This window comes from Macaca mulatta, chromosome 3 (assembly GCF_049350105.2).
Source record: "Macaca mulatta isolate MMU2019108-1 chromosome 3, T2T-MMU8v2.0, whole genome shotgun sequence".
Lineage (NCBI taxonomy): Eukaryota > Metazoa > Chordata > Mammalia > Primates > Cercopithecidae > Macaca > Macaca mulatta.
Genome location: NC_133408.1, coordinates 128,725,134 through 128,748,693, shown reverse-complemented (window position 1 = coordinate 128,748,693; position 23,560 = coordinate 128,725,134). Strand labels below are relative to the sequence as shown.

The window sequence follows — 23,560 nt, the reverse complement described above, 5'->3', positions numbered from 1 at the left end:
CTCTTGGGCTCCAGCCATCTTCCTGCCTTGGCTGCCAAAGTGCTATGATTACAGGCATGAGCCACGGCTCCTAGCCTGAATTTTTTTTTGTTTGTTTACTATCATCTCCTCCACTGGAAAGTAAGTTTTATGAGGGCAGGGGCTTTGGTTTGGTTTATACACTGTTAGATTACCAGCACCTGGCACACAGTAGGCTTGCTGAATGGATGAGTCATTTTGGGCAGGTCATTTGGAGGGTGCAGTACAACATTTAGGAGCTTGCACTCTGAAGTGAGACTCCTTGAGTTTGTACTGTAGCCTGTCTGCTGACTAGCTCTGTTCCTTTGAGTAACTGCTTAACCTCTTGCAACGTCAGGTTCTTCATCTGAAAAATTGGGATGTTAATAATATCTACTTCATAGAGATGATGTTATTTTGAGGATTAAATAAGATAAACTAGGTCAGGTACTTAATACAGTATCTAGCTCATAATAAACTTGAGAAAAATTGCTATTATCTATTAAACAGAGATGAAAATGAATGCTTCTGCTTAGACATACTTCACCTACTCCAGTGCTCCATAGCCTTGGCTCTGGTCAAGGTTCCTAACAGATGTTCCTCGATGTGATCCATCCCTATCTCAGTTACCCTTTTGGCACCACTGGGTAGATTGAACGTTCTCCTCCCTGATTCCCACAGTACACAGACTTTCCTACTACTTTTCTGCCTGCCTCTGCTCATCCCCCTTTGCAGGCTCCTCATCCTCTTCCCTTTTTATATTTGTTCAGGCTCTGCCTTTGACACTGATTATTCTTTTCTTTTTCTTCAATTTTTCAATTCCATTAGTATACACATACACAAAATTTACTATGTTTAAGTATATACAATTCAGCGGTATTAAATATTCATAATGTTGGGCAATCATCACCACCATCCATCTTTTTTTTTTTTTTTTTTTGAGACGGAGTCTTGCTCTGTCGCCCAGGCTGGAGTGCAGTGGCCGGATCTCAGCTCACTGCAAGCTCCACCTCCCGGTTTTACGCCATTCTCCTGCCTCAGCCTCCCGAGTAGCTGGGACTACAGGCGTCCGCCACCTTGCCCGGCTGGTTTTTGTGTGTGTGTGTATTTTTTTGTATTTTTTAGTAGAGACGGGGTTTCACCGTGTTAGCCAGGATGGTCTCTATCTCCTGACCTCGCGATCCACCCGTCTCGGCCTCCCAAAGTGCTGGAATTACAGGCTTGAGCCACCGCGCCCGGCCACCACCATCCATCTTAATGACTCTTCTTCTTTTATAAAACTGAAACTCTGTGCCCATTAAACAATAACTCCCCATTTCCTCCTTGCTTCAACCCCTGGCAAGTACCATCCTACTGTCTGTGTCTATGATTTTGACTACTCTTAAATACCTCATGTAAGTGGAATCATACAATATCTGTCTTTTTGTAATTGGCTTATTTTTCAATTAGCATAATGTAAAGGTTCATCCATGTTGTAACATGTGTCAGAATTTCCTTCCTTTTTAAGGTTGAGTAATATCCCATTGTGTGTCTACATCACACTTTGCTTAACCATTTATCTGTCAATAGGTACTTGAACTACTTCCACATTTTAGCCATTGTGAATAATGCTGTTATAAACGTGGGTGTGCAAATATGTCTTTGAGACCCTATTTTCAATTCTTTTGGGCATATACCTAGCCACTGATTACTCTTTATACCTTCTACCTGAACAATCTCATCCACCCCCAGGCCTTCAATTGCTATTTCTTTTCTTTCTGCTTTTTTTTTTTTTTTTTTTTTGGAGGGGGATGGATCTCGCTCTGTTGCCCAGGCTGGAGTGCAGTGGCATGATCTCAGCTCACTGCAATCTCTGCCTCCTGGGTTCAAGCTATTCTCCTGCCTCAGCCTGCTGAGTAGCTGGGATTACAGGTATGTGCCACCATGCCTGCCTAATTTTTGTATTTTTAGTAGAGACAGGGTTTCACCATGTTGGACAGGCTGGTCTCAAACTCCTGACCTCAGGTGATCTGCCCGCCTTGGCGTCCCTAAGTGCTGGAATTACAGGCATGAGCCACTGCGCCTGGCCTTCAATTGCCACTTCTATGCTGATAATTCTAAATCTACATCTCTAGTCCAGCTTTCCTGTGCTCCAGGCCCATGCCTGTGATGCCCTGACAGCCATTCTGCTTGGATATCCAATATTGAAATTATTCTATTTCCTCCAAACCTTCTCCCCTTCAGTATTTCTTGTCTAAATGAATGGCATCTCCATGCACCCATCGTCCAAACCAGAAAATGTAGTACTAATCTGTAGTCCTCCCTCTCCAATCCCACAATCCAATCAACCTCAAAGTACTCACACATCTACTTCTACATACTCCTATAGTCATACCTGAATTCAGGTCAATATCACTTCCTGTTTACCTTCCAGGGTACTGGTAACTAATAGCTTCCTAGAGACACCTCTGTATCCATTCTTTCCTCCCTCAAATTCTTTTCCATAAAGTAACTAGAATAATTTTAATAAAATGAAAATCTGATATCATTATCAGATGCTCAGAGCCTCATTGCTTAGAGCTTCAAGGTGATGGGTAGCTCTCCCTTGCCTTTAGGACAAAGTCAATGTTTTTAGTCATTTAATAGTTAGTTATACATATTTTAAGTTTTATACCCACACCTGTTACAAACAAACAAAACAGTGGCCCGACAACATACCCTCTCCCATATCACTGTCCACGATTTCTTATGGTTCAGTTCCCTAGGGGCAACCACTTCCAGCTATTCTACCCAATTCCTTTGAAATTATCTCCATATCTCTAAATAACGTATTTAAAGGGCTATTAAAGTTTTCTCTCAGTAACTTCTAACTTTAGAAGTGAAGATTTAATTTCACCAAACCCTATAGGTACCCATACACATGTACACCTTCCATTCCTTTTCTTCCCAACATGATCATGATTTAATAATATTGCATTCAGTATTTGCACTGATAGGACTTTCTACATATTTATTTCTGTATATTTTATTTATATCTGAGCCATATACTATGCTATGGAGCACTCTTCTTTTCTTGTACTGCTTTTCGTTTTTTTTCTGGAGTTAATAACCCTCTTTTTCCTCCCCTGTAACTTCATTTTTGTGATGAAGATGCTGATTCCATTTTTGTTGTTTGACTGTTGATAGCTTTCTTCTTTTATCTTTTCTTTCCTTGTTTTTTTGAGACAAGGTCTCACTCTGTTGCCTAGGCTGGAGTGCAGTGGTGTGAAGACAGCTCACTGCAGCCTCAACCTCCTGGGCTCAAGCAATTCTCCTTGACCACAGGTGCCTGTCACGACACCAGGCTTGCTTTGTTTACTTATTTATTTGTTTGTTTGTTTATTTATTTATGAGAAGAGGTCTTGGCCATGTTGCCCAGGCTGGTCTTGAACTATTGGGCTCAAGTGATTCTCCTGCCTTGGCTTCCCAAAATATTGGGATTATACGTATGAGCTACTATGCCTGGCCTGTTGACAGTTTTCAATTACTACCCCTTTTTCCTGTCTCCTCTACATCTCTGGGAATCAAGATTAAAAAAAACCTGTGTAGGCCCTTGCCTTTGAAATCCAATGAGAATGTAAAATGACACTCTGGCCCATTATAGGAGAATTTTCTTCCGTGCTAAGTCTACCCTTAAACCACAATAAAATCCCCAAATCACTTCCAGCCCTTTGCGCATCTTCTTTCCCTGTTAGGAATCCCCAATTACTGTACTAAATCTAGTTTATTCATATTCACTGGTAAGTGCATTGTGTCGTCTGTCTGGACACCTAAATAAATTTCTGGGTGGGCAATCATGCCCATCTCTGTGCAGACTGATCAAAACAGCTTTCAGCTTTCCATGTTCTTATTAACATGTCTCCAAACTGTCCCCACCTCCAGTTTTGTAAATCTTCCCTCAACATGCTTTAAAAAATTTTTTAATTAAAATTCAGTCTTAAAGTTTTCTTTTTTGTCAACCTATCTTCACATTGATCAATGTGATTTAAAAACCAGTTGTTCTTTCAGTGTAATTTTCTTGATGAACTTTCTCCTAGAGTCTTCTGCCCTGCTCCAGTCCACCAGATTGGTTGACGTGCATCCATCTGCACTGTGGTCTTAGGTTCTCCCTCCATCATCATCCTGCTCTTCTCACGTATTGGAACCCTGTTACATGGATTCCATTTCCCCTTTTCTTGTTCTGGTTGAACAAATCTTCTGATGGCTTACTGAGAAGTGAAACTGGGAGGTGGCATTTTTGACCTTTCATATCTGAAAGCATTTATTCTCTGCTCTCCCACCCAATTAGTAATTTGGCTGAAAATAGAATTCTAGAGTAGAAATCACTCTCTTCTACTATTTTCTAGTATCCAGCGTTTCTGTTGAGAAGTCTAAAACCATTCTGATACTGGATTCTTTTTAGAATCCTGATTTTGTTTTCTGAAAGTTTTTCAAATAGTCTCTTGGTTCACAGGATTATGCAATTTCACAATGAAGTGTCTCAGTGTAGATTTATTTTCATTTGCTGTCTTGAGAACTTGATAGACCCTTTCAATTTGGCAAGTCGTTTTCCTTTATTAAAATAAATTTTCTTGAATTATTTCTTTGATAATTTCCTCTCTTCTATTTTCTTTGTTCTTGCTTTCTGTAAACTCCCATTATTCAGATATTGAACTTCCTGAACTAGTCTATACTTTCTCATCTTTTTTTCTCCAATTTCCTTCTCTTTATCTTTTTGTTTTACCTGCTGGGGAATTTCATCACCTTTAAATTTTAAAACTTTACCTGAAATTTTCTTTTATCTTATTTTTTATTTTTATTTTTTTTGAATGACTGAGTCTCACTATGTTACTGAGGCTAGAGTGCAGTGGTGTGATCACAGCTCACTGAAGCCTCAACCTCCAGGGCTCAAGCTATTCTACCGCCTCAGTCTCCTGAGTAGCTGGGACTACTGGTGCACACCACCACACTTAGCTAATTTTAAAACAATTATTATTTGTGGAGACAAGGTCTTGCTATGTTACCCAAGCCGGTCTCGAACTGCCGGACTCAGTTATTTTCCTGCTTTGGCCTCCCAAAGTGCTTGGATTCCAGGTGTTTGCCACTGTGCCCAGCCTATAAAATTTCCTTTTAAACTATGATATTTTTAATATCCAGCAATTTATTTTTGGCCTTTGTTACTTTTTAACAAAATTTGTAGTACCCAATTCTTGTTTAATGGCTGTAATATGTTACAATATTTCACTATCTTTTTTTGAAGATATTACTTTTTTTTCTTCTTCATAGTCTTTATTTCTTCCTAGCTGTTTTTCTATTAGTTTGTTTTGGCCTCTACTTTTCTTATTATATTCTATCAACTATTTGGAGATCCTTGGCTGCCTGCCCATATCTGGGAGAAAAGCACTGAAAAGTTTTTGGAAAGCTTGATTTATATGGTTCACCCTGTCAACTGTGGTTTTCACTGCAGGATAATCTGTTGGCCAGAACTACGTGAAGGAAGTGAGGAAAGATGGCTAGGGTCCTTGACATTCAGTTATAAATTTTCAGTAGGTTGCTTCTCAGCCTTGCCAATGGCTGGCTTAGGAATCAACTTTCTTGGGACTGACAACTATAATTTTTCCAGTTTCCAAAATTGTGTTGCTGCTTTTTCCTCTTCCATTACCTGTGTGCTTATGGACTTATGCTTTTAAAAATTTCATTCGTCATAGTTTTGGTGAGTTTTCAGGAGGAACAGAAACTACCATGAATGTTGTCTGCCATTTCTAATAGGAATTAAAGCATACATACCTTTTACTGTGTAAGTATTAAAGTGTCTCCCTTTTGGCCCTTGCCAAATTTGCCAACCTCATCTGATGTCTGTTGTATACTCCAACTGCTTTTCAGATTCTTGAACCCGCTGTGTTCTGCCTTTGCCATCTGGCCTCCACAAATGTTGATCCCTCTGTAAAGAACTTCTGCTTGTTGGGTGACTACCTCTTTGGATCCTTCAGATCTCAGTTTAGGTGTGATTGCTCAGAGAGGATGTGTCTCATCCTCAAATTATGGTGAAATGTCCCTGCTGTGGCATTCAGTCTTTTCTCTATTTTAAAATGGGTCACGTTTTATTGTAAATGGTGGTTTTAACATCATTTTTGTTCACTAGTCTGTAAGCTTTGTGCAGGCAGGGATTATGACCATGCTCCATCTCATCCGCTGCAGTATAACCAAATCTTAGCACAGTACCTGAGACATAGTAGGTGCTCAATATGTGTTTGATCAATAAACAAATGAAGACAAGTAAGATTACTTTTTTACAATAAGGAAATACAGTACTGAAAATGGATCCTCCCAGTGCTTTCTGGTTAACTACATCATCTGTCCCTCTTTTCTTGGTTTGTAATTAAAAGGTGGCTGGCTCATGCCTGTAATCCCAGCACTTTGGGAGGCCGAGGCGGGTGGATCACGAGGTCAGGAAATCGAGACCACCCTGGCTAACACGGTGAAACCCCATCTCTACTAAAAATACAAAAAATTAGCTGGGCGTGGTGGCGGGCGCCTGTAGTCCCAGCTACTCAGGAGGCTGAGGCAGGAGAATGGCGTGAACCTGGAAGGCAGAGCTTGCAGTGAGCCAAGATTGTGCCACTGCACTCCGGCCTGGGTGACAGAGCGAGACTCCTTCTAAAAAAAAAATAAAATGAATAAAATAAAATAAAATAAAAACCAAATATACTTGATTAGGAGCCCCAAAATTGGGGAAATGAGATAACAACTTAAATTTGTAGGTAGTAGGGCCAGGATAATTGTCCATCCCTAATTTACAGTCAAGGAAGCAGAGGATTGGTAATACTACACAGATTATGAGAGAAGATTCTAGAACTAAGAATATCTTCTGCTTCTAGCCCTGCTTTTTCACCGTTCGAAACACACCTAGGATGTTTATCTCTCCAACTTGTCCTTCATGTTCTGTAGGTGCCTCCATGTTATCCTCTCTATCTGACTTTCATCAAATAACTACCATCATGTTGCTATTCCAGGAAGTGAATCATTGGTTCTCACTTGATGGGGGCAGTGCAATAATCATCTTAGAGTCTTTTTCAATCTACACATGGCTCTTCCTTCTCCTGCCTTTCTGGTCCCTGCCTAGAATGTCCTAGAGCAGTCCTTTAAATGTGTACCCTAATAACTTTGGTATGACTGTCTTCATAGGTAAGGAATGTTGGTTTAAATATTAATTATGACTAAGTTGTATTTTATTAATGCTACCGACATTAGTACTTTTCTTTTCTCAGATGTGGAGGTGGTGGTATAATGTGAATCAAATACCAGCTTCAGAACTTTTTAAATTTATCTTTTAATTTTTAGTTTTTACTCACAACATGGCTGCTTACTTATAGACAGCTTTAGAACTTGATTGACCTGCTGACCTGCCACTCACCAGCTGAGTTGGTTTGTTCCATTTTACCTTTTTATTTTGAAAATTTAAAAACCTAGAGAAAGTTAAAAAAAATGCAATGGAAACTGTATATTCCTCACCTACATTCACCAATTTTTATCATTTTTGTCACTACCCTCTCCCGTGTGTGTGTACATATGCATATATACATATGGAGATAGATCTATATGTATGCATATGTTGCTATTAAATCATTTGAACATAATTTTTGTTGTTGAGCCATTTAAAAATAATTTGTATATATCATGACATTTTATCCATAAATACCTGTCACACCTAAGAAAATTAACTTGAATCCAACATCAAATACACTGTCAATATTTTAATTTCTAAGCTGTGTGTTATGAAATACTGTGCGGTTTCACATTATTTTTTAATCCAGGAGTTAGATAAAGTTTGTGCATTACTTGTGGTTGCTATGTCTCTTTAATATAGAACAATACCCTTGCCTTGTTTTGCTTTGTTTTTCATGAACAAACATGAATATTGATACCCTTTCAAAAGCCCTGATCAATAATCTTCTAGAAGTTCCCACATTCTGGACCTGTGTGATTGTTGAACATTTTTGGCAAGAATACAACATAGGTGGTGTGGGTACCTCTTGTTGCCTTACATTAGGAAGCACATGGCATTCAGGATGTCCCCTATTGGTGAGTCTATGTTTGATCACTTGGGCAAGGGCGTAACAGCCAACCAATCCATTGTGAATGTAATCTGTAGAGGGTTACATTGTAGAGGATTATTACTGCTATGGTTTGGATGTTTATGTTCCCCCTAAATTCATACATTGAAATCTAACCTCCAATGTGATAATATCAAGAGGTGGGGACTTTTGCCGGTGATTGGATCATAAGAGTGGGGCCCTCATGAATGGGATTAGTGCCTTGATGAAAGAGGCCCCAGGAAGCTTGTTTGGCCCCTTCTACCATGTGAGAACAAAGCAAGAAGGCACCATCTATGAGAAATGGGTCGTTACCAGACACTGGATCTGCTTACACCTTGATTTGGACTTCCCAGCCTCCAGAACTGTGAGAAATAAACATTTGTTGTTTATAAAACATATAGTTTATGGTATTTTTGCTAAAGCAGCTCAGATAGACTAAGAAAATTACCATGTGGGTATTCTTTTTTTTTTTTTTTTTTTTTGAGACAGAGTCTTCCTCTGTTGCCCAGGCTGGAGTACAGTGGCACAATCGTGGCTCACTGCAACCTCTGTCTCTGGGGTTCAAGCAATTCTCCTGCCTCAGTCTCCCAAGTAGCTGAGAATACAAGCATACACCACCATATCCAGCTCATTTTTGTATTTTTGGTAGAGACACGGTTTCACCATGTTGGCCAGGCTGGTCTCGAACTCCTGACCTCAAATGATCCCACCCACCTCAGCCTCCCAAGGTGCTGGGATTACAGGCATGAGCCACCATGCCTGGCTGATATTCTTTACTCAACAAAAATATATCCAGTGATTTATTTGCCTCAATCAATTATTACATCGGGGTTGCAAAATCGTGACTTTCTAATTCTGCTGTAACTTTGACACTTACTCAGCTGAGTAGTGTTTCTCATTTTTTATTTTTCAGAGAAAGGGTCTCACTCTTGCCCAGACTGGAGTGCAGTGGTGTGATCACAGCTCATGTAGCCTCAACGTGCTGGACTAAAGCCATCCTCCCACCTCAGGCTCAGGAACAGCTGGGACTACAGGTGCATGCCACCACACCTGGCTAATTTTTAAATTTTTTTGTACAGATGGGGTCTCCCTATGTTGCCCAGGGCTGGTCTCGAATTCCTGGGCTCAAGCAATCCTCCTGCCTAGGCCTCCCAAAGTGCTGAGATTACAGGTGTGAGCCACTGTGCCTGGTCAGCTGTGTAGTTTTAGGAAATTAATTTGATTTCAGGCCGGGCGTGGAGGCTCATGCCTGTAATCCCAGCACTTTGGGAGGCTGAAGTGGGTGGACTGCTTGAGGTCAGGAGTCTTAGACCAGCCTGACCAACATGGTGAAATCCGTCTCTACTAAAAAATACCAAAAATTAGGCGGGTGGTGGCGGGCGCCTGTAATCCCAGCTACTGGGGAGGCTGAGGCAGGAGAATCGCTTGAATCCAGGGTGGAGGTTGCAGTGAGCTGAGATCCCGCCACTGCACTCCAGCCTGGGTGACAAAGTGAGAATCTGTCTCAAAAAAAAAAAAATTAATTTGATTTCAATGAATGTTAGTTTTTTCACCTGTAAAACAGGATAATAAAAGACAACTCATAGGGTGATGGTGAAAGTGGAAGCAATGTCTTCAACTGCCTAGTATGTAGCAATGACTCCACAAATGATAGTTTAAAAATGTTTATTTAGATCACTTACAAACACCAATTAGAGAGGAACCCTTTTTCCAAAGTCAGTTGTACATCTTTCAATACCACACTTTTTAATTTCTTTCCTATAACGTAGGAAAAAGCAAAATACAGTGTTGTAATTTAAAAGTTTGGATGTATTTATTAACCTGAGTATGGCCACTTTCTTAAACTCTCTTTGCTTCAGAATAGTTCCTTTTTATACAATAAGGACAATCGTGATTATACCCAAAGTATATCAAAAGAAAAAGAAGTGACCACCATCATGCGATAAAAATGCTTTATAAAAGGAAACTTTTTGGCAAACAAGTGTGTGTCAATCTAGAACTGGAAACTGTGTAATGATCTTGGGCATACTTTTGGCATTTCTAGGCCCATTTTCTTGTGTAACCTCGTGATAATAATAATGCCTCTTGGGGTAGTATAAGATAAAATGAGATCATTAATTCATAGCCTATTATAAAACCATAAGTTATGATAGTAACATTTTATAATTACAAATATTGAATTATTTTAGCTAGAGAATGTCATACGTGCAATGATGCTATCAATATGACTTCTATAGATACTTTTTCTTTTTGGTTTGTAAGTGCTTGATTAGAATAGACATGTGAATGCAGATGAACTGTCAAAAGGCCTGGGAGGAAAGACTAGGATGTTTTTGATAGAAAAGGTGCATTTCTGAACTTAATTGCCCTTAACAGGACTTGTCTGGACCACACAAAAGCCATAAAGTTTTAGTTCACTAAGGTATTAATTTCTGTCCACTTTCACATCCATGTCCAGGGTTCAATTACAGGGCTGGTCTCGGAAGTTTCGTTTTGATGGATACAACATGATACATTGAAATTGATGCCATTCATGGGGACCTATAGTTAATGGCACATCTGTAACACAAATACAAGTAATACCAAAAATCATTATTAAGTGAACTGTATCTTAGAAATGGTGGTAGATGTTTTCTCATATAAACGTCTATAGTACAAGTTATGTAACAATAAAAAACATGAATGATATGCAATATAATATTTAAGCATGGTTTAATGGGAGAGGGGAACTTACCAGTTTTTATTGCATGCTTTGACCCTGGTAGTTTTCCTTCTTCAAACCTATTCTGAGCTAATTTATGTTTAACATCATTTAGATGTTTTTACAACTTCTTTGTCCTTATAGTCATTGGCAAGTAGATCAATTTACTTATGTCCCTCGGTCTCTTGAGATGTAGGATGAAAAAATGCACAATTACCTATAAAATAAACAAATGTAGGTCTCATTCTTGAACAAGCCTAGAGGTTTTGTGTCAGCAGACAGTGATTTCTGTAAACCTGAAAAGGATCTGAATTAGGAAGGAGTAGGCAATGGATGGGTGATGGAACAAGGAGGAGAGATGAAGGAAGTCTTCATTGACCTGAGTTGTGAATACGCTGGTTTCTGGAACCTTCCATTTTACTCCCATTTCTGATTTCAATTTGCTCTTTGTCAAAGAAAAAAAAAAAAAAAGGAATCCTTAAGTTTGGATACTGGTCAATAGTTGGAACATAAGAGTTGGTGACAAGAGTTTTAGAGTCAATGTGCCAATTTCACTGATAAGTCACTGAGAACTTTGTACAAGTCATTTAACCTTGTGTTACTTCAGTTCCTGATGTGTTCAAAAAGTATACTTTTGATCTTAAAACTAGTTAAATAGGTTGACTATTTAGAGTTCTAAGAGGATATTTATTTATGTAAATGTCTACCACTTTAATAATTACACTCTGGCAGTATGTCTTAATCTTTAACTTTCTATGCTTTGGCTAAATTTTAAAACTTTACATTATAAACATATCTTTTTTAAACTTCATTTTCCAACTCTATTCTTCACGTCCTTGGTATCCTTGTTTCATGGATTTCTTTTCTCTCAGAATATTTTAAAAACTGTTTCAGATCAATAAGTCTGCTTTTGCTGGTATTTTGGATTCTAATCAAATCTTTTATATTTTATCTTACTTGAATTAGGATTCTTTCCCTTATAATCTACTGCCAGCATATTAGCCTGATATTTTTCTTGTATGGAAAATATCTACATTTTATTTTACAGTAAAAGCATAATGTATATGTAATGTGACTAGAAATGTTGTATCTTAAATTTCACATAACTTTTGTCAACGAATCCTTGTCTATCTTATTTGTGTATGACTTACTCTTCATGTATATATATATATCTATAGTATATAAGATGGAAGAGGGAAAATTTCATCATTACATTTTATTTATCTATTAGAGATAGCGTCTTGCTGTGTTGCCCAGGCTTGTCTTAAACTCCTGGGCTCAAGAGATCCTCCCACTTTAGCTACCTGAGTAGCTGGGACTGTAGGTATGGGCCATTGCTTCTGGCTCACCATTAAATTTAGAATTAGAATTTTGCAGCTATGAATGGACCTAGAGGTTATCTAGTTCAAGCCCCTCATTTTAAATATAAGAAAATGGGTAAATCACTTACTTGTCTAAGGCTACAAAGCACTTAGTGATAGACAGTAGGGACTAGAACTCATCAGTCCTGGGTCCCCAGCCACTGTTGTTACTACTGAACTCCTAATACACTTGTATCCTTTAATTGGTGAATTTGGTTAAGGTCAACACATGTTGGGTTCAGCCTCTAGATAAGCTTATCTCTTTGTACTTGAACACTGCACCTTTAATTCAGGCCATCCAAAACTATAACCTTGTAAATCAGAAGCTGAGATGGAGAACTGGCACAGATCCATTCTCCTACTGAAAAAACATATGCTCCACAGATGCTGGATAGTCATCTTTGTTTCCAAGGACAACACATCACTTCTCAGTGATAACAATCCATTCTATATTTATTTGACAAACATTAATTTACATTCTGTATGCAACAGGCACTATGTGTTTCATATCTTAGGGTCCCTGAACTTACACTGTTAAGATGAAGGCAAATGTGAAACAAATAATAGAAAGAGTTGAATCTATAAGTATACATATCTTAAAAGTATGAAATTAAAAATGTCCTTCTTTGCATTGCAGTTTCTTGCAAAATTTGCCCTTTTAAAACATAATCACGAAAGGGAGCAAGATGAGCATATAATGAAAAGTTGGTTACTCATAATTGCCAAGCTTTATTTGGCCCATGCTTAACAGGTGTTTCTCCTGCCAGGTATACTGTTGTAACTACAGGAAGTTGTTCTGGAGTTGGGAGAGCTGAAGTTTCGAAGTGGGGTAGGGAAAAGGAATATATTCATTATGTTTATATTAGTATTTTTATTACTATAAAAGTAAAGCATTCTTGGATAAAACATTCAAACTATACTTAAAGGTATAAATTGCAAAGGGAAAAGTTATCTCTATTCTGGATATACAATCAACAGTTTTCTGTTCTTTTTTCCAGGAATATTCTATGCATATAGAAACACATAGATGTGTATATATTTTTTCCACAAATGGTTTAAAATACTAAACATGCTTTTCCCCACACTTAGCCTTTACATATTCACACATCAGTACACACTGATCTTATTTAAGAAAATTGGTGCATACTTTTGTATGCTTTTACCATAATTTAAGAAGAAGCTGACTACTTTTTTAAAGTCAGAAATACTGGAAAGGGGACGGGCATGGTGCTGCACGCCTGTAATCCCAGAACTTTGGGAGGTCAAGGCGGGCGGGTTGCTTGATCTCAGGAGTTGGAGACCAGTTTGGGTAACATGATGAAACCCCTTTTCTACAAAAAACACAAAAATTAGCCAGGCATGGTGGTGCGCACCCGTAGTCCCAGCTATTTAGGAGGCTGAGGTCGGAGGATGGCTTGAGCCCAGGAGCGGGTTGCAGTGAGCCAAAATCGCGCCACCGCACTCCAGCCTGGGCGACAGACCCTGTCTCGAAAAAATTAAAAAAAAAAAATACTGGGAAGGTAAAAAAATATATATTTAACATATTATATATTTGAAACAGCCATTGTCACAGTGGATAACAGTCACAGGTGTATAATAGTGAAAGTTCGTTAAATTAATCTTTCTTCGTATTTGTTGACTCGTACAACCTATTAGTGTTTTGATTGGTTGAATTTGTCTTTTCATTCATAACTGCTGAAAACTTTCTACCTAACTAACCTGAGGAAGTGGTAAAAGTCAAACTTTTTTCCGGTATGAGGCCACCCTTGGTGCTGTCTGTAATTATCTAGATATGGCAGCCAGGATCCAACAGCTTTGCGTTTTAACTCATATGGACTTTCCTGGCGAATTCCTTGCCCCCCTCTGCTCCCCACTTAGCTTGACTTCCTGTCTTTTATCATCCGCAATCTATCAAGATCCTACAATGTGCTCAGTGTAGGGCAGAACAAATCACTGTTTTACCTCACAATTTAAGGAAGGCAGAGGGCTAGTTTTTAAGATAAAAAATCTTTTAACAAAATATAAACTCCCCAATTTCCTTCAAACCAAACAGCATTGTCACACCCTCACAAGCTCTTATTACTTACACAGCCAGATGACTCAAGATTACTAACGTTTCTATTCATAAGGAGTTTGCTGGCCCCAAATCAACACAATCAAGCCCTCCCCCACCTTCCTTCTCTCTCCCCTGAGAGACTGACGTTTGGAACTCACGCCGCACCAGGTTTTTTCAGAATGAAGACGATGTGTGTTGCTGCTGGAACTCTTTGTCCTGGGATTTTATAAACACCTCCCCCACTCCTTTTTAAAGTTCTGTTTTTGAGGTGGGGAAAAAGAAGTCGGAATCTGTTTAGCCTCTAAATCTCCCAATTCAGAAATATATTCTAAGAATTTAATAGAAAAAGACCAAGGGCTGTATCTGCTATTTACTGCAGAACCGGGTATTCCTATCAGAAATCTCCTACATGTGTCACCAAGATCAGAGACAAGGAGGGAAACAGCATGATCCCTGCCTTCTGGAGGGTTACAGTTGAAGCTTCCGCTGCTTCTGCACTTGACCTCAAAACAAACAAAAAACCCACCGCAAACAACAAAAAAATCTGGGCCCACCTTTCCCCTTGGATCTTCCACTTGACAGCTTTCTCGGCCAAAAATAAGGCACCCTACATCTGAATGCATCCCTAAGGCCTTACCGCACCCAGTCCAGGAGGCAGTCCTTCCAGCTGCCCTCCACCCAACTCCGCTCTTTTTCACACGCGCTCGTGGAAGGAGAAAACCACTTAAACAACTGGACTCGGCCCGTTTCCTTTCGGTAGCCTCCCCATAGCCCAAGACGCTGTCCCCAGACGCTGCCCGCTCCCACCCCGGCCCCTTCGTGATCCTCCGGCGCGCGGGCGGGGCGGGGGAGGAGGCGGGGGCGGCCGGGAGGGGGCGCGGCCGGGACTGGGCGCCGCCGGGGTGCGAGGCAGACGCAGAGGGCCGCGGAGGACGCGGGAGGCTAGCAGGGAGCCGAGGTCGTGCTAGGTTCCCGCGCCCGGGGGCCTTCGTCGAGGGAGAGGCGTGGCGGCGGCAGCAGGAGGACTGCAGGAGAGGTGGGGCTGGCGGTTCCGCGCCGCGGCTCCTTCTGCCCAGCGCCCGCAACTCTGGGCTCAGAACTTCTCCTGCCGGCCCACTCGCCCTCGCCCCGCGCACTGGGCGCCAGGCGACTCCCGCACCTTGTCCCCGGCCCGCCCCCGCCTCCTCCTTCGGCCGCACCACTCCCCCTGCCGGCCGCGCTTCTCTCCGTTACAAAGGAGGGAAAATGAGCCGGGCGGCGGCGGCGCGGCGCGGGGCCACCACGGCGGCGGCGAGCGCGGCCGCCCCCGGCACCACGTAAACCGCCCCCGCCCGCCCAGCCGCGGCCCAGGCCGGAGCGGAGCCTGCTGCCCGCCGCCTGCTTGCTGCTCGCCTCCCTAGCCCTGCGCGTCGCCTCCCGGCCGGCCGAGGAGGTGGAAGAGGAGGAGGCGCCGCTTTCCCCGCGGCGCGCGCCCTCGCCGTTGTCTGAGCTGTGGTCTGGACCAGTTTAGGGAAGTTGCCGGGGCCCGGCGTCGCCCAGATGTGCGACTTCATTGAGCCGCAGCCAGCCGAGAAGATCGGCAAGATGAAGAAGTTGCGGAGAACTTTGTCGGAGAGTTTCAGCCGCATTGGTGAGTAGCGCGCTGCCCCCGGCACCCCCAGCGCCCGGTCCCCTCGGCCCGCGCCCTGGCACCAGCCATGCAGCTGCCAGCGGGGCTGGCGTGGGGTGCGTTGCGAGCGGGGGTCGAGGGCACAGTGCTAGGGACCCCGGGGAGGGCGAGGACGCAAAGGAAAGAGATCCCTCTCCCTCAGGATCTGGGGGTTCATTTGTAGTCTCTCTCAAGCCTACAATATGGGTTCCCCCCTCCTCCGCCACTAGTGCTCGCCCTTTCGCGCGCGTGGGGGACGGACGAGGGAACCCCTCGGCTCCCACCGCGCCAGGGGTTGCGCGGCTGCTTGGGCCACTTGTTATTTTTTGCGCACAGACTTTGATATTGGGCGTTTAGTCAGTAATTTAGCTTTGGAAATTGGTGAAACGTTAGACTGTGCCCTGGTATTGTTTAACATATTCATCCTGAAGGGAAGTGGGACAGTTACCTTGGGACCTATTGTTCGGTACTTCGGGTCCTGGAAAGCGAGATTTGGGTGTTCAGTCTCGAGGTCTCAGAATCTTCCCGCGACTGGAGAGAAATGCGCGCTGTGGAGTTGTCTGGACATTTAGGAATGTCTCCGGAACTTGTTCCATTTACTAGAGCTCATGGGCTATTGTCTTTAAACCAACCAACCAACTGACCAACAGTGTTTAGGACAGTGAGGAATAAATGCATGTCACAGGTTGTAATAGGGTGACAGCAGTGTCACGTGGAATGGGTTTGTTAGATTTTGAGTATGGGGCATAGAAAACCCCTTTTAACCTGAAGAGGTAGCTGCCCCCCCCCCCCCACTGTCACAACTTTCACTGATACACGTAACTACCCTGAGCAAGAGAATGCTATAGCCACAAAAAATAATCCCTGCGAGTCCCTAGGAAGCTGCCTAGTCTTTGTTTCACTTGTTTAAAATGTCGTCCATGTTAACAAAGGTGTTAATGGAAATTAAGCATAAAGGTACGTAGTTCCTTAAAATAAAACCCTGGGATGCACATGAGTGTTACAGATATTCTTCCACCCATTCATTGTGAGATATACAAACTTTCTTCAAGTGAGAGAGAGCAATGGATCGAAATGTAGCCAAGTGTTTTTTGTTTTTTGTTTTTTTTGGTCTTTCAACTTAAAATTTTGTGTTGGTATGCAAAATATTTCCCAAGATGACTGTAAAGTTATGGTATGAAACCAATCTTTAGTTTTATTTATTGCATGTATTGGATATTAATTTCACTCTTCAGAGTTGGAGATACATATGGAGAGTCCCTGCATTCATATGAAGTTTGAAGCCAAGAAGAGTGTGAGAGAGGGAAATGTTGAGTCGTGTGCATTATTAACGAGGATGTTTCAGCCCTGACCCAAACCTTCACAGACGCGGGTTCTGGAGTCCATTAAGCCCTGTTTTAAAACACATTAACTATATGTTTACTAATGCTAATGATTCTGTTGGATCCCCTCCAGTTTTGTGTTAAATAATTCATTGCAATTGAGTCTCAGTAAGAAACCAAGGACATTAATATAAAAATTCCTTATGTTTAAATAATTTCAAGGTTTTGATCGACAATCAGTAAAATTTGGATTAAGTACAATACTGGCAAATGGGGGTATTATAGTTAATTGGATTTTCTAGCTTACTGAGATTTAGTGATGTGAAACTCCTTTTGAATCCAACTCTTGTTAAAATGTCTTCTAAGATCTGGTGGATTTTATATCCTCCCTTTAGGACACAGAATACAGTGCAGTGAGCACAGCTGATTATTTCTTGTATTGATGGAAGGTATGATTCTGAATTGCAGATCTCATTGTGGAATACTGTAAAAGTAGATACTGAAGTGATTATAGTTGTATACCAAGCCAAGGACATTCATTAAAAGTAGCATTACAGAAACAAAATCTGTATTTTCTTATTTTCTTGGTGTTTTATATTGTATTTGCAAAATTAAAACCAGTGGACTCATTCTGATTATCTAAGGATTTTTAAGGTGCTAGAGGTGGTTGAGTTGAGGGCTTACTGTGGGATTATATAGTGCATGAGTTAAGAATGTGGACTGTGTGTCACACAGACTGGGTGTTTCCGGTGTTGCCATGCCTAGCCGAGGTCCCTCAACTTCTCTCAGCTTCAGTTTTTCATGTATAACTCAGTTTTGTTGTTGGCTTTAGTGAAATAATGCATACCATGTCCTGTGTGGCACATTAAATAAAGACTCAGTAAACGTTCAGGATATATTATCATTGTTTTTGTTATTATTAGGGATTCCATCATACTGACTTAACTGATCTTATAGATAGAAAGCAAGAGAAGAGGGAAGTGGCCATTGACTTTGTAGTGTAGCCAGCCTTAAAACAGCATGTGGTTTTGAGTTAGGCAGGCCTGGATTTGAACTTGGTTTTCCCTGCTTGCTCTGTGCCTTTGGCAGCCAGTGGAATTTCTCTAAAGCCCAGAGTCCTCATCTGTAAATATTCATATAAGTTGAATATATGTGAAGACTAAAACGGATAAAATACATGAAAAATCTAGTGCAGTATCTATCACAAGGTGAAGGTCATACCGTAGGCTGTCGTTATTCCTTCCAATTTCTGTTTATACCCCATCATCCTCCTTTCTTCACTGGTACTTCAAGAGGAGATCAAAGAGCGAATGGTTTATTCTTGTTGAATAATCCACACTGCAACATACTCATTCTCCTTAACCAATCTAAGATGGCTTTTGAAATAGACATACTGACTTTATTTTGCTGCTTTAGTATGATCCAAAAGTGTAGCTTGTTGTACGGTGAAATGTACAATATTATTGTTTAGCTGAAAGAAATTATTAATCAGTCATTTATTGAAAATGAGGAAATGTTTGAAAGTATCTGATATCCGATCAGTGTTTATCATTAATAATAATAATTCTGAATACATAAAGCAATGCTAATGTTTAATTTGTTTACACATCAGAGATCATGCTGAGTTTGTCACTGTCCACCCCAAATACAGCTGATCTGAGATTACTATATTATAAAACACATTGGCTTTCAAGCCATAGCACTCTAATTTACGATATCTGCCAGGGAATGACTATGATATAGTTATGGTTCTTTTATAAGATGGGTGTAATTGAATTTTAAAGGCACCCATCAATTTCGGTAGTATTTATGGTTTTCTACTAAATAGTGTCAATATGGTCACCTATTTAGGAATTACTACAGTTGTCTCACACTTTTTTTTTTTTTTTAAATTTAGGCTAACAAAGACAAATGGGAACTTAATTATTGAATAGTTTAAGTATATTAAGGTTCATTTCCTCTTTTCTTTCTTGTTTCTTTTTTATTTTTGAATGTTAGCCTAGAAGAAGAAAGGCTTTATGTAATATCCGGTTTATGATTAAGGTCAAACTGACATTTTTTCGTACTTATTTGAATACATTTCTTCATACTTATTTGGACTATCTCCTAGAGAAAGGAAGTTTATACTCTGCGATATTTGAGATGAACCCCGTGTATACTATTTCTTTAAAGGATATGGTTTGTGAGGGAACTAAATAAAAAGAAGAGGCTGTGATTACACTGAACTTTGGGGTTTGTTACCTTGTGCTGTAAGTGTGTAATTCTAGAGTCCAGTTGTCATTTGATGAATTCATTATGTCAGAAAAGAGAAATGTAAGGTTAAATGTTCAGACACAAAATTTAACTATTGTACCATATTTTCCCCAATGCAATTTCAAAATATTTTAATTTGAAAACTACAAAATAGAATTTATATCTATGATCTTTTAAGAGAGAACCAATGTATCATTTTCATACACCAAAACTTAAGTGTGTCTCAAAAGATACTCTCCTTTTGCCATTGAGGTAGGGCTCATTAATTCAACAAATAATTACTGAGTAACTCCTTTCCACTGTAGACATTGTTCTGACAGTCAGATTGGCTGACCAATGTGGCTGATCGCTGTCCTCAAGGATTTTAAGGGAAAACAGGCCAATGAATAGGCATTTACAATACAAAGTAACAAATTCTGCCATGAAGATTAGCAAAATTTGCTGTTGGAGAACACAGGAGGAGCGCCACTTTCATCTAAGTGAAATCATGAGAAGCTTTCTAGAGGAAGCAATGTGTGAGCAGAAGACTGAATAGAATATCTGCTGATCTGAAATATTTTGATATGCCCCTTGGCTATTCCAGAATTGTGTAATATGCCTGTTACTCCATGAAATCCTTCAAGATAATTGTGGATTTACATTTACATGAATGACTACGGCCATCAGGGAATGTAATCAATAATGAGATGTTGTATTCTTGTTTGGGTCAGAATTTACTTATCAGTGACCTGATGAATATCTGGCAAACACATCTTAAGTTGGTGTTTATTGTCACTGTTAACTGCTGTTCAGGACAAGGACTCAGTATTTAGAAGAAACCCTGTAAGGTGTGAATGTAGCAGCGAATGACTTCAGTGAAGTAATGGTGTTCTGTGGTAACCTTGAGCTTGAGAGTATTGTGCAGATGAGAGAATCTGGCTTCCTATTCTTTATGTCATAGCAAATACACTTGCAGTTTCTTCTGTTTTCTCCTCTTGGTACCTCCAGACCCCGCCTCTTTGTCCAGAATGTTGGAGAATTGTCAGGACTAGGAGATAAGAAGGAAATAGTCCAGTCTCGCTGTTCAAGACAGTTTAGTTTTCTGCTGTCTTCATTTCTCAACTTGAGGGTCTTCATTCCATATTTACATTTCCCTAAGGGATAGTATCTTGTTTTTTGGCAGCAGAGGAACAGGGTCTCACTCTGTCGCCCAGACTGGAGTGCAGTGGTGCAATCTTGGCTCACTGCAACCTCTGCCTCCCAGGCTCATGTGATCCTCCCACCTCAGCCTCCCGAATAGCTGGAACCACAGGGCACCACCTCAATGCCTGGCTCATTTTATGTATGTATGTATGTATGTATGTGTGTATGTATGTATTTGGTATTGTTTTTGTAGAGACGGGGTTTCCCCCTGTTGCCCAGGCTGATCTCAAACTCCTGAGCTCAGGCGATCCATCCGCCTCAGCCTTCCAAAGTGCTGGGATTACAGGTGTGAGCCACTGCACCTGGTGGGGTAGTATCAACTGTAGTTAAAAAGAACCACTGGATGCTTTGCTTAAGAAAACACATGGCTAAATTTCCAGAACTTTTATAAGGTCCAAAATAAAGACAGTATATTTAAAAGTTTGTGCCGTGAATTACAAGTTTACTGCTGTAGCTTTGCATCTTGCATGGCAACCACATAGTGCGTGTGTTCCATTAATCTTTGTTAAATGAGCTAGGTATGAGGCTGTATGGTAATTTGCTTATGTTGGACTTTGTATGTGAAATCAATGGGCTATTAATTTCTTATTCCAAAGAATTTTGTTTTTCAGATGGAGCAACTTGTCTATATTTAGAATTACATTACTAATGTTTTGTAAAGGACTCATTAGTCAAGTATGTTAATTAAAGGACACGCCTTGGGTTGAGGGAGTAGACAGTATAGTAATATTGTTGACTGGTATTTATACAGAGCCTTGTAGCTTAGAAGTTAAATTCTAGTGAAAACGCAGTCATTAGAAGTTAGCTGGGATCTTAATATGGTTCTTTCAAAACAGATTATTTTAGATTTAATGTAGGTTATTTTAGATTTAATGTAGGTTAAGTTAAATACATAATTAAAACATGTGCAGGTAATTGAATGCAAGATAAGCCATTCACAACAAAGGACTGTCTTTTTATTTTCCATTCACTTTCAGAAGAAATGGTTATCCAATAAAGAAAGATTAGTTTATTAGGCAAAAGGGAAAAATAAGAAACTTTTAGAAACGTTTTATTTCCCTCAGCCTACCTGCATCCATCCCTTAATTCACCACAGTCACATTCTTGAAAACACAAATATATGAAACAGAGAAAATAACCTTTTCACGAGTGTTAGAGTATGTATCCTAAGCTTTTCTATGATAGCTTCAGTTTAGGCACATTACTTTTCTCAGAGCTTAATTGCCAGAATAATTTGCTTTTCATTGCTTTTGTCAGAACAAAGCTTTCCAAGTAATAGCTACCCAAGTGCTTCTATCCAGACTAAATCAGGTTTAAAGCAGCAAACACCTATGCACAGTTCTGTAAATTTGAAACATTTCTCCAGCTAGTAAGATAAATTAGCTATTTAATGCATTCTTCTTAATATGAAACATTCTAAGTAATTGTAAAATGTAAGGAACTAGATGTTTGCCAACTGTAGGTGAAATTCTTCTCTTTCTATGTTGGGTGAAAAAATTCCAGTTCTAAAGCTATGGACAGTCATACTTATATGATAGTGGTCCCACAAGATTATAATACTGTATTTTTACTGTACATTTTTCTATATTTAGATACACAAATACTTGCCATTGTGTTACAGTTGCCTACAGTTTTCAGTACAGTAACATGCCGTATAGGTTTGTAGCCTAGGAGTAATAGGCTATACCATATAGCCTAGGTATGTAGTAGGTGATACCATCTAGGTTTGTGTAAGTACACTGTGTGACATTTGCACAATGAAATTGCCTAACGGTGCATTTCTCAGAATGTATCCCAGTTGTTAAGTGACACATGACCATATTTAAAATAAATCTGAAGTATTTGCTGGTTCCTATAAAATATTCTGAATGTATATTCATTTGAAATACTTTGTTATGAAATTTATCATGTTGAAATGTTTAAATTATGTCTCTCACTCTGCAATGCTTATTTTAACAGGCTTAGTCTTTCATCAACATACCTACTCTTTACTCAGTATGAAAGTGTCATTCAGGGCTCTATGCAAAGTAGGTGTCATCCTAACAATTGGTGATATCTTCTCAAAACCCAGGAGTTTAAGGGGAAATTTCTTCAAGATTACTTTGTGATTCTTTTATACTTTCATTAAAACATGTTCCAACTAAAGAAGACATAGGGAACAGTTATGTGTGCTTCTTTCTTAGATCTGGGAGGATAGTTCTATTTGTGTATTTATGAAAAATATTTCAAAAAGATTCATGCTGTGCAGTTCTCTCTCTTTGATTTGCAGTTTTCGTATTTGTATCATAACATTGTTATTCAGGTTCGGGTACAATTTACTTTCTGAAATGAAAACACCATACTGCCTTGTTTTTTTTTTTTTCTGTTTTCTATAACTTAGTCTCTTTGGAATTTTTCATAATAACTGTTTCCTTTTCCTTCTTATTTTATAGCTTTGAAGAAAGATGACACCACCTTTGATGAGGTAGGTTACATTTCTTCATCTAATGTTAGTACCAGGTAGTCAGTAGGTGCCAACTTTGTACTTAGAAACAGAAAAAAATGCCTTTAAAACACACACACAAGATGACATCTGTTTATTTCATTGCATTATGATATTTTCAAATTTTAAAATAATCGTTCAAATGAGTTTTGGTAGCAAGTAACAAATATGTCTTTTTCAATTAATAAACTAATTAGAAGACACATGCAGGCCTTTGTGTTGTTGCCTTCTTGCTAGTGGTAGTGCTTTAGACATGCAGCGTGATGTATGTGCTTAAGGCAAGTCTGGAACTGTTGGTAAGTTGGGCACCATGGCTCATTGCAGACCTCAGCTGAATCAGGGTGTGATGTGTTGTTGATGCCATATATTGTCTGTCAGTCTCCCAAAGGAGAAGGTGACTTTTCATGTTCTGGTTTTCCTATTCTTTGTATATCAGATCTGTCTTGATCTATTTGCCACAAAGCA

General features: G+C 39.9%; 1 protein-coding gene across 4 annotated transcripts in view; it reads left to right on the top strand.

The window, feature by feature from the left end:
- Window positions 1–23,560, top strand: part of CDK14 (cyclin dependent kinase 14) — a 727,116-nt gene that overhangs the window by 115,650 nt on the left and 587,906 nt on the right. For 2 of the 4 annotated variants that reach the window (XM_001102520.5, XM_015134131.3), the window contains exons 1-2: window positions 15,078–15,838; window positions 23,046–23,077. In XM_001102520.5, coding sequence (XP_001102520.1) covers window positions 15,748–15,838; window positions 23,046–23,077 — 123 coding nt within the window. In that variant the 5' untranslated portion in view covers window positions 15,078–15,747. Of the gene's footprint in view, window positions 1–15,077; window positions 15,839–23,045; window positions 23,078–23,560 lie in introns of those variants that run through there. The other 2 variants (XM_028846085.2, XM_077998072.1) reach the window with 1 other exon arrangement.